Source organism: Pempheris klunzingeri, chromosome 15 (genome assembly GCF_042242105.1).
Source record: "Pempheris klunzingeri isolate RE-2024b chromosome 15, fPemKlu1.hap1, whole genome shotgun sequence".
NCBI lineage: Eukaryota > Metazoa > Chordata > Actinopteri > Acropomatiformes > Pempheridae > Pempheris > Pempheris klunzingeri.
Genome location: NC_092026.1, coordinates 10,309,918 through 10,322,095, shown reverse-complemented (window position 1 = coordinate 10,322,095; position 12,178 = coordinate 10,309,918). Strand labels below are relative to the sequence as shown.

General features: G+C 39.9%; 1 protein-coding gene across 1 annotated transcript; it reads left to right on the top strand.

Moving 5' to 3' along the window:
* Positions 1–6,477: 6,477 nt before the first annotated feature.
* On the top strand, positions 6,478–12,108 carry mep1bb (meprin A subunit beta b). The gene is made up of 14 exons (XM_070844465.1): positions 6,478–6,570; positions 6,680–6,698; positions 6,778–6,828; positions 6,914–6,957; positions 7,077–7,155; positions 7,827–7,944; positions 8,099–8,277; positions 8,741–8,959; positions 9,167–9,319; positions 9,583–9,798; positions 9,917–10,384; positions 10,512–10,691; positions 11,032–11,176; positions 11,572–12,108. Exons 1-14 carry the CDS (start codon positions 6,496–6,498, stop codon positions 11,795–11,797), a joined length of 2,172 nt encoding a protein of 723 aa, XP_070700566.1. The 5' UTR covers positions 6,478–6,495; the 3' UTR covers positions 11,798–12,108.
* Positions 12,109–12,178: the final 70 nt, after the last annotated feature.

Genomic DNA, 12,178 nt, shown 5'->3' with positions numbered 1-12,178 from the left:
CATCTGCGGTCATGCTCTTTCGGTCATTACCATAGGTGAGGGTTGGAACATAGATTGACTGGCAAATTTCTCACAGAGGCTAAGCAGTGTGATACCCCAATAACTGGAGCACACCCTCCAGTCCTCTATTTTGAAAAAGGGGGCATCACCCAGGTTTGCCTCTCCACAGGTACTGTTCCCGACCTCCACGTGACACTGGAAAGGCATGTTAACAACAATGTCCAGAGCCTTCAGCAACTCATGGCAATTCTTATCGACCCTTGGCGCCTTGCCATCAAGGAGCTACCTTGGAGACCTCTACCAGGGATATGGTTGAGGCTTCTCCTGAGTCTTCAGACTCTGCCCCCTCCACAGGGGATGTATCGTGGGGTTAAGAGTTCCACTGCCCGACAATATTGAGCGGTCCTCCTCCCCTGCTGAACACAGCCAATCTCTGCTCTCCCTTCCTAAGCTACCAAATGGTCTGCCAGAACTTCCTTTTAGGCCAACTGAAAATCCCTCTCCACAGCCTCCCCGAACTTCTCCCACACTCGGGCTTTCGCTTCAGCGACCACTGAAGCTGTAAACGACCTGGCCCCCGGTACCATTTTGCTACTTCAAGAGACCCTCAGGCCAATTCACCAGCAGGCATCAGTTGGCAACTCCGAATGTTCAAGACATACGGCTGCAGATCCGATGACACGGCTACAAAATCAATCATAGATCTTGGGCCAAAGGTGCTCTGGTACCACGTACACTTGAAAACTGAAAATGAAACACCCTACTGTTATTACAAGTCCATGACTAGCACACACAACCGCCACACAATCATTAATGAAATCATTCACAGTGAGTCCAGGTACATATGGTGGCACTTGAAAATGAATTTTGAGTTTGTCTCAGAAAATGCAAAAATGAAACAATCCATTTTTGTCACACTTTGAAAGCACCGGTGAATTATCTTCAAAAGAATTACACACAGCAAAAATATTGCTTTGCATGCCAATTGGTCACCTTTTCACATGTGTGAATTCACAGATCCACACACACACACACACACACACACACACACACACACAAACGAACATGTAGATAGAGGCTGGAACAGATTGAGCCAAAGCTTGAGATGAAAGCTGTATTCAAGGTGTAATGGTGTTGTCAAAGAATTAATTGTGATGGCCGCAGAGGATAGAAAGAAATGAATGTCCACGATGAGATAAAACACAACATGAACATCAAAGTGGTGTGATGGCAGTACAGAATAAGTATTTAACCCATACTTTACCTCACGAAGAGAAAACACAGCTGCATGACTACAGAGGTTTGAGCAGAATATTAATCATGCTTTTCTAAACCATAGCTCTTTTTATTGGTAACAAGGCCTGGTAATGAACACACAGTGACTCCAGTGCAGGGTTTTATTTGTGAAACTTTATGGTTGAATTGCACATTTCACTTAGGAATTAAAGCAACTCATTATGGTATTACAGTGATAGGTATTTGTAGCACTGCATATCTCCCTAGGACATCTTTGCACGTCACTTGAGACGTCAGAGTAAAAAGTCATTGAATAAATTCATATAACCTCCCATTTATTTAATAATGTAAGGGACATTTTGACAAAGATATCTTGCATGCATCTTTATTTCATATAACAGTTATTAACAAATGCTGTGTGTGTTACTATATTTCATATTTTTAACCAGAGAATCACCAGAGACTTGAATTTGTCCTGTCCGTATTTCATCCTCTATTTGTATCTGCTCCAGAGTCGTTGTGTCTTTACATCAGACCATCCTCAGATGTCCAGCTTCAATTACAACTAAGAAATTGTTGAATTTACACCTGCTCAAAGCCACTGCAAATATATTTTTATGGCATATTACTTTCCACTCTCACTGACATGCTGTGGTTTGCCATGGATATTTGTGTGATTTGTTTGCATTATCCCCTTGTACTGTTATTGTAAAAACACTGTAGTCTTTAGAGAGCAGTATTTTAGTTTTGACATTGTCAGTATGTGACAGTACGGCTTAAAGAACACAGAAAAATGTGTTTGAGCCGTATATTTAATTGTTTGAGAGTAAGTAATTTGTACTAAAAGAAAATCAATGAGTTTCTTTAATGCTCCTTCGAACCCACTTTCACTTGTCCGCTCAGCTTAATTGATTTTCAGTCGCAGTCAGCACCACAAGGTGAGACATTTGCTCTGAGCTTTATAGATCTAAATGCAAGCAAGAGTTCCCTATTACAAAAACCTGAAAATGCTGTTTGCCCTTAAAGGTTTTATGTCACATAATGCCCCGGGCCCTCCACGAAGCAACTCAACACTTGCTTTAAACCATGTGAAAACATCACAATAACGGAACCCAACACACTATCAGCAATGAAGCTCTACTTTTCAGGTTCATAGAGCTGTTGAGCCTCTGACTGTTAAGTTGCAGGACATTGCTGACCATTGGCAGGCAGGTAGAATCACTTTAGATTACCAATAAGCACACTATGTTCATACAGGGAATTCCCATTTCTGTATCAGCCATATAATTTGGAGGTAACTGCGCGTGTAAGCTGACAAAAGCACAATAAAGAGAGGCTTGTTATTGGTGGTTTGGGTGGAGACACTGCATGCATTAAATAACTGCACTAATAACAGTAAAGACCAGTCGATTAGAGTATCTGTTAATCAACTTGACTAACTTGCGGTATCATCACTAGCAAACTCTATATCTCTTATAGAATATCATACTTCTAATTGTTGTCTGTAAGACAATGCTGGGCAGACTTCTTTATTGACCCTGAGGTGATAATCACCTCCTGTCTGTATTTTAAATCATGTAGTTATAACACCATCCATTATTTACTTGACTTAACCGAAGATATCTCATATATACACACTATCTTCCGCCAAAGATAGTGTGTATATATGAGATATACACACTATCTTTGGCGGAAGTGGATTCAGGTAGTTTGCTCCTTTATAACAGGATTGATTGCCTCCACCTTTTAACTAGATTCTTTCATTCTCCGTTTAGATTCTAGAGCTTGATTATGCAATATTTTTTAACTATTGTAACCCCTACTACTGTAATTCTGTTTTCTTTTTGATTGTTGGTCTCTGACTTTAAATGTTTTTGTCTTGTTCAGGTTGTTTTTAAGTGCCCTGGCCCCTCTGAAAAAAGAGATAATAAGCAGTCATAATAGAATGAAAACTATCTGCACCTGAAGCTAGATGTGTTTGGCAGATGGTATTTTATCTGTCCAGCTGTGAGGTATTTATGGCCAAATACCCAATGATGATTCATTATGAATGAACGTGGATTCACATCCCATTTAGGGTGGCTAAAAGCATATGGACCAACCTAGATCCACTCACTCATGGGGTGGCCTTAACAAACTGCTGGAGATCTTTCTGGACCATGGACATTGCCTGGAAGCTGCTGGCGATGAGGAGGAGGAGGAGGGTGGAACAGCAACAACAGACAGGTAAGACATACATGGGCGAAACACATGCACACACACTCACATACAAACTACTCCAGGTATGCACAAGACTGTCTGGACGTGATGATTTCAGCATCGAACTGAATATTCAATTTGAAAAGATTCATATATTAAATATTTTGATCGAATTACACAGTAAACAAGCTAAAAGTGTTGAAGTAAACAACTCTGTATGTTCTCATTTGCAATGCATGTGTGATTTTGTGCATCACATCTTAAAAGCGTGGATATTACTGTAATGTAGCTTAAGAAATTAGAGTCCAAAGTGTGTTTGCATTAAATGATTGCAATCACTGTGGTGTAAAATCCCATTGATTGGAACTGGGAGGCACCTGGAACATCCATGTGTCTATCAAATGGCATACAGCATGCTCCACATTCTATAGCATTCATTAAAAATGGAATGAATCTATGTAAATGTGAACAGCAAATGATGTAGGAGAGGGACTTATAGCAAAGCAGCGAGTCACCTTCTGTTAAACCCTCCATTTATATATCCTAGCTATGTTTTACAGATACTATGTATACAACCAGAAAGTATAACTCACGTAAAATGTATACTACTAAAATGTTCTACCTCTTTTTCTTTTAGAAAGAGCTATTGCTCTATTGAGGCCAAAGTTTGGTAGACAAAGTATGGGTAAATCAGATTTCTGCATTATCTATGACTCTGCGCTTAGACAAGTAAACTGCTGTAATATCCAAATATCCATCAACATTTTTATTTGCAACATGTGTACATTAAGGCTTAAAGTGCAGTACAGGCACTATCCATATGAATGAGTACACAGGAGCCTTTTCTACATAGTAGCCACCAGTTACCCAAATGGAATAAATGAGGTATTGCATTGCCTGACAATTAAACCTATCAAACCTTTTGGGGGGGGGTAACATGAGGATTCCATCCTGTGTATCAGGTTTTTACTCTTTATATACTTGCAAAATTTTGCAAGTGCTCCACATACTTCTATCAAATCTTCTTGTGGTAAAGTCAGAGGAAAAATACAGCCAGAGCCTGAACTGCATCAGTTCAGCTCCATTAGTTCCATCTATTACTTTAAAGTAATATAAGGCACAGAGGCCAGGAAATATCAATAAGCAATCACCAAAGCCTAAAATATGACACCACCTAACCACCGCCAGTTTTGCATGAATGTGACGGCTGTGTTTGATTGTTTTGTCCTGCTTTGTCCTAGTTCCGCTATAATCAGGGGCATGATGAACTCCAGCTCTATTGACTAAGGATTTATAGTAAGAGACAACCTTCCACTGATTAACTACAAAGAAAAAAAATGTATTTATAAGACTCAAATGATGGATCACCAAACAAGGATCCCCAATGATCACAAGACATGTACTTCTATCTCTACTACCATCTGCAGGACAGTACAAATGTAATGCGGATTCAAAGCTGTGCAAAAAATGAGGACGGTGTTGCTGATGGAAGCATCCAAAACCAGTGCAATAAACATAATTTTGCCACAGAGCTGCCCCTGGTTGTTGTTGTGCTACCTATTGGCAAGATGCCAGCAGTATGAAGTACTTCTAAATGTGGACATATGAACTTCTTTTTAAGTCAAATTATAGTTGGCAAGTAATAATTTGCCACACAATTAGAACTTGTGCTAAATTGTCTGATTTGACTGCCAAAGTATGAGCATCAAATGGATGTTAGCATGATTCAACGATGCTCCGTTTTTACTGGAAATTGCATTTTTTTGAACAGGTGGTGCAGGTTTCAAATATGCAACATCATGAAAACACAAACACACACACCAAAGTAAGACAGCAGATTGTCATGTGTGGACATGGTGATCATGGAGAACCTGCAGCCTGCTGAATGTGGATGAGTGGGTTTGTCAGAGCAGGTTACATTACGCTCAACTGCAAATGTGAACAAAGTTTTATGGGTGAAGCGTCCAATTTAAAGTGAAATTGAAACTATTTTTGTTTAAGTCTCAACTGCAATGGTACATTTAACTTTTCAGATATAAACACAATCTACAAAAATTTTGTGGAAAAGGTTGCAAGAGGTAGGAATTTCTTGTGCGTCTAGAAAAACCCAAAGGCCCACCTTCAGGGGACACACGGCTGTACATCACAGCATATATGTCAACAACACCAAAAGCAGTTTTCAAGGTTGAAACACCAGGATTCTTTGTCTACGTGGACAATTGTCAATATTCTTCTTTGTTCAATTATTGAATTCTGGAGTCAGTACAGTGATGTGGGAGACTTCTGTTTTGAGGTGATCCTTTTGTGTTTGCAAGAAAAGCAACATCCAATTCTGTTCAACAATTAACAATAGATGTAACACAAAGCATGGCCTCTGTGTGGCATATGCTGTTCTGTAAGGAAGAAAGTGAAAAAAGAAGATTGACTACTAAGATGGCACAGTGAGATTGCAGTGCTCAAATTCTATATGTTAACATGTTAGCTGCCATTACCAACATGGTCATGAAGTATTTCTATGACCCCCCCTTCAATGTAAAATTACAGTGAAAAAAACATCCATAATAAAATTTATTGATTTAGTCTGGATCAATTTAAGCAGTAAAAAAAGTACAAAGCTTTTCTGGTGCATCAGTATATAACAAAGATGGCAACTGTAAGTCATTAACAGCAACTGTTAACCGCTGTGAAAGTAATATGTACAACCTGTACGGTTAATAAAAAAAGGATTGTAATTTCAGAGCACTGTGTTTCCACACAGATCCAATCCTGTCGATATACCTTCAGATGTGCCGACACCTCTTCTTTATTCTGCCAGGTATTTATGGTACATAACTGTTTCATTGCCCCTTGGTTTATTTTTTTGCTGCGGCTAACCTGCAGACGTGTAAAGATTCGTTAGCAGATAGCAGAGGTGAGTGTTGTTGTGTAACTCATGCCCTTTGCAGCTTTGTCAATTATCAACTTGCGGTCACATGTATTTTATTTTATTCCCTGCACACACCTCTCTAATTTCTACTGCCTGTCACCTGTACCGTCCCATTCAGAGGGGCATTTTAGGCCATGGCAGGAAGAAAAGCTACAGGTGTGCTTGTTCTTCACATTATATGGTTTTTATGTGGCACTACCCTTTGCTTGGTAAGAAATGGCTTTATTTTTGTTAAGACACTGTCCTATGAATACGAGAAACTTGATTTTAATTAAGAACATTTGCAAATGAATAACATTTTAAATCTCTTTTGTTTAGCCCACAGCAAAAGTATCAGGTAAGTGATTTCCTCGTTATTGTCACTTTTCTGTCACTTTTAAGTTTCTTAACATCTGCTTTCACATCCACTTTCACAGACTACGATGTGGACGGCGGACGGAACCTTGACATTTTTGACATCAATGAAGGTATGCAGACATTTTTCTTCCTCATCTGCAGATTACTGTTCAGTAATCACTGTGATCCAGTGATCTTTGTGCTTGGTTTCCATAGAGGCAGGGCTGAATCTTGTAGAGGGGGACATTGTGCTTGATGAGGTATGTAAATTTAACTGCTTGTCATTTTCAGCTGCACAATTACATTTTGTGGAATTAAGCTTAACCTTGACTAATTACAGCGTTCCCACCTTTGTGATTGCTTTTATTGACCACCACAGAGGCAAACTCGAAATTCCATAATAGGGGATGAGTATAGGTGGCCAAAGACGATCCCATACTACATGGAAGACGACTTAGGTAAGAGTGCCTGTTAGAGCACTTGGAAAAGTACATGTAGGCTCCCAAAGGTTATTCAGATTCACCTGGACTTCTTGAGGTACTTCAACTTGCCGTAAGTATTTTCATGTTGTAGGTACTATCTATCTATCTATCTATCTATCTATCTATCTATCTATCTATCTATCTATCTATCTATCTATCTATCTATCTATCTATCTATCTATCTATCTATCTATCTATCTATCTATCTATCTATCTTTAGCAGCAAGGGGTTCCGTTGTTTTACTTGTCAGACTGTTTTAATAATTCAATTCTCAATTTTTATCAGTGAAATGATTGGTGTTGACAGAATATTTTCCACAGCTCTACCCCACCCTAATTAGTCTATTCTTATTTCTATTATTCTAGTAAATTGGTTATTCTGATATTGAATAACCAATAATGGAGGTATAACGGTAGAAGTACACTACTGGGTGAATCCTGTATCTTTGATTTTCAACCATTTACCACTGATGCAGTGAGGCAGACATGAACCTCAATAGTCTTGATCCTTAACAGGCTTAAATAATCTATAATTAATATAAATAATCTAATGAATTTACACTGCATTAAGGTTAATCTTAAAAGGGAATCTGGAAAACATGTTATTTTCCATCTGTAACAGAATTGATTGTCATCTCTTTCTGCAGAGATCAATGCAAAAGGTGTGATTCTGAAGGCCTTTGAACAGTACCGGCTGAAGACCTGCATTGACTTCAAACCTTGGAACGGAGAAGCAAACTACATTTCCATCTTTAAAGGGAGCGGGTGAGGCAAAAACACAGTCTGTTTAAAGGAAAGGCAAAACAAGCTGTACACACTGAAGAATTTGTGCATTTCATACATATATTGTATTTTATAATTACAATAAAAGTCTTCTGTGTGATATTCGTAAAAGCCATGTTTTTTTTTTCTCCAAAAGCTGTTTCTCCTCTGTTGGAAACCGGCGAGTTGGGAAGCAGAGACTGTCAATAGGGAGAAACTGTGACCGCATTGCCACCATTGAACATGAATTCCTTCATGCTCTGGGCTTCTGGCATGAGCAGTCCAGGGCAGACCGAGATGATTATGTCAATATCATGTGGGACCGCATCTCCGCGGGTACAGAACCTCTTACTGCTACTCTGCCCACTAAGCTATAAGTAATTCAGGCATTCATGCTCAGACATATTATTTGTCCCTTTTATGCCATGTTTACTTCATGACTTCAATTTGCATGTGTATGAATTTAATTATGTCAGAATGAGAAGGACTGTGAAGTACCTTTTATACATTAAAACTAAACAAGCTTTTTTTATGTAGGGCTTGAAGGAAAGTACTTCATGCAGCAGGTGATTTATTGCCTGTGTGATAAGCATGTGCATGTGTTGTTTTCCTGGCTGGCTCTTAGATAGATAAGCAAAAGACGGTATCAGGCCATCAAGGAATATCAGACTTTGTATCGCAGCTGCATTGACCTAAGTCAATAAACTAAAGAGCATATATATCAGCAATCTTTCATTACCTAGTGGCTGTTAATAAGCAATTCTGAGTGATCCCACTTTCATTTATTTCTGATCTGCAGGCAAAGAACACAACTTTAACACATATAATGACACCACCTCCAGCTCTTTGGGCGTACCCTACGATTATGGCTCCATGATGCACTACAGTAAAAACGCCTTCCGCAACGGCACTGAGCCCACCATCGTCACCAAAATCCCTGCTTTCAGTGACGTCATTGGCCAGCGTATGGAGTTCAGTGACAGTGACCTGCTGAAGCTGCACCGCCTCTACAACTGCAGTAAGATTCAACAACCACCATCCAAGTTGTGTTTTATTATCTGTACATTGTTGGTATCAGCTGTAAATTAGATGGTTTATCTCCTGAATTCTTGCCACATGGAGGGACATGAATGAGCAAAACATTAGTCCTTACTGCGTAACTGGTCCATTTATAGCAGTTCAAGGTCCTACTGCTGTATATGTGTCTTCATGAAATGTCTTCTAGCCCAGGGCTCCACGTTCCTGGACTCGTGTGACTTTGAACGTGAAAACATCTGTGGAATGATCCAGGGACAAGGGGACAAGGCAGACTGGGAAAGGGTTGAAAAAGCTGCTGGAGGGCCCGACACGGACTACTCCAACATGGGCAAATGCACTGGTGAGAATGATCTTGCAGGAATATACACAACACATAGTGCAGATGTATATCTCTGCACACTGGCTCTGACAAAAGCCTTTTTAAATGTTCATTGGTATGTGAGGGTTGTTTTAAGACTGACTTGAAAATATGTGAACCTCATTTCTTAATGATCACTATCTGATAGATGGCCTGTTTAATGTTCTCTCTACTCATCCACTGTGCAAAATACATTGAAACGATGCTCAAGTACATTATTGCTCAAGAGAAATTCTGATCTTTAGGCTCAGGGTACTTCATGCATTTCAACACCAGCACAGCCAACACTGGGGATACAGCTCTGCTGGAAAGCAGGATCCTTTACCCCAAAAGAGGGTACCAGTGTCTGCAGTTCTTCTACTACAACAGTGCCACCCCCAGCGACACGCTGAAGATCCATGTGAGAGAGTATGACAAAGCTAACCCCAATGGAAAACTGCGCCTTATAAAGACCATAGATGGTGACTATTCTAAATTCTACTACTGTTAAAAATCTGTAACAAGTTTACTTGTGAAATCTGGCCATTGTGAACATGCTGTTCAGTACATTCCATGCTTTTACCTCATGTGCTATAACAGGACCCCCTCAGGAGCAGTGGCAACTGCACCACGTGAGTCTGGACGTCAAAACAAAGTTCCGCGTTGTCTTTCAAGGGACCAAGGAGGCTTCTGGGTCCCTAATGGGAGGACTGTCACTGGATGACATCAACCTCTCTGAGACCACCTGCCCAGAGTTTATATGGCGTGTGAAAGACTTCAAAAACCTCATGGAAAACACACCAACAAACACATCTATCTTCAGTCCACCCTTCACCTCTAAGGAGGGTTACACCTTCCAAATGGAGCTGTACCCCAGTGGTAAGGCAGACTTCCCTGGAGAGTTGTCGGCCTATGCTCATCTGGTGGCTCGTGAAGTGGACATTGGACAGAAATGGCCATGCCCCTGGAAACAGATAACCATGATGCTGATGGACCAGCACCCGCACATCCAAAAGCGCATGTCCAACCAGCGCAGCGTCACCACTGACCCCAACATGAAGGCACAAAGTGCGGCTACTTTTAATGTGTCAAAAAGATTCAAATTATTTGTTCTTTACATAAGCAACTAATCATGAAAACACTGTTTTGCTGTAATATATATTCATATTTACCCTTTCAACATCCTTTTATACAGACTCTGACAATTTTTTCTGGGACGACCCTCGCAAAGTGGGCATTGAAGTGACGCATACAGATGGGTCCAAGTATTTCCGAGGTCCAGGCGCCGGCACTGCTGTATATCTCACCCACCTCAGAGCCAAGAGCAGGGATTTCATAAAAGGAGGAGACGCCATCTTTCTCCTCACCATGGAGGGTAAAAGCACCAGAGTATAAACACAAAAATAGTCAGTAAATAAACCAAAACACCAAAGATATAAGGAAAGACAAAAAAAACAACATTTACGTTATTGGTTTCTGTGAAAACACATTCATCCTGTCATATATTATATCAATTAGTCATTAGAGTAGTATGCACACTCATCTCCGTCACCCCTGGAAACATGTATGATTACATCTATGATTCATATACCCAGTTGTCAGAAAACCGCTACCATCAATCATGAACTCCAATCATTGCCTTTTCACTTCATGCTCATCGATGGTCCTCCACTTGGCTTCAATTAATTGCTTTCTCATTTGCTGTCCCTCTTCAGATGTGTTTCATCTGACAGTGAGCCAGCCTCTGCCTTCCCCAACCCCATCATCTCAACCCCCCACCACTGCGCCCTCTGTCTGCCACAATGTGAAATGTCAGAATGATGGAGTGTGCGTGGTGGACGAAGGGAAACCTGTTTGCAGGTGTGTGCTCTTTGACCGCGCTCTTTGACATAACAATCTGCAAGCCTTAAAGGGTCTTTTTTTTTTTTTTTTTTTTTTTTAAATCAGAGCTAAGGACAGGACATTTGCTCAGAGTTAGATGAGAAGATCAATACCACTCATGTCTGTGAGTGGTATCAATATTTTCACTTAACTCTTGACAAGAAAGCAATTAAGTATAATTCCCAAAATATCAGACTATTCCTTTAAGAGCCCTCTGGGATGAAATAAGTATAAGTTAGTATAGTAAAGCTATATAATAATATCTCACATCTTTACCCTCCATTAATTTTCCATCATCCTTTAAATGGGAATACTATTAAGCCTGATTTTTCACTCTCACGCTCATCCTCTTCCTTTTTTTGTCTGCCCTGCAGGTGTGCAGTGGGTGATGACTGGTGGTACTATGGGGACAGCTGCCAGTTTAAAGGCTCCATCAAGGATAAAACCACACTTGCACTTGCTTCTTCTCTGTCTGTGCTGGCAGCAATGCTGGTGATTACAGCAATCAGTGTCATCTCTGTGAAGAAGTGCAAGAAGAAACGCACACACAGAGATGACAATGTTGTCATGGCAAACGTGAATAATAGCAATCAACTGTAATGGCAGACTGTGAACTTTCCAATGACAACAAGAACAAAGGCGGACTAAAAATTTGAATTATTAAATTATTATTATTATTAAATGAAAGTAAAAATCAATATTTTCCAGTTGAATATTTTTGCTAAATATCTTGTAGAGCAGGCTATGGATTTATAGATTTATGGCTTGTAAGTCTAATGTTCAAAGGTGAAGCTGAAGCCATGACATACTGTGGATCACAACATTATATGAGATTGCCCCCTTTTGGTCATTCAATGTAAAAACTAGGGCAAACTAAGAATGATATTGTAAATAAATTGTTTTGAAATTCAGAGGTTTTATGTGAACATTTTCATATCAACTGCACATTAATGATTAAAGACAAATCCCAGACAGCATGAC

Coding starts and splice junctions, on each gene's coding strand:
- mep1bb (XM_070844465.1), top strand. CDS start 6,496: ATGGCAGGAAGAAAAGCTACAGGTGTGCTTGTTCTTCACATTATATGG. Junction 8,278..8,740: donor GTGGGACCGCATCTCCGCGG/GTACAGAACCTC, acceptor TCTGATCTGCAG/GCAAAGAACACAACTTTAAC. Junction 11,177..11,571: donor GAAGGGAAACCTGTTTGCAG/GTGTGTGCTCTT, acceptor TCTGCCCTGCAG/GTGTGCAGTGGGTGATGACT.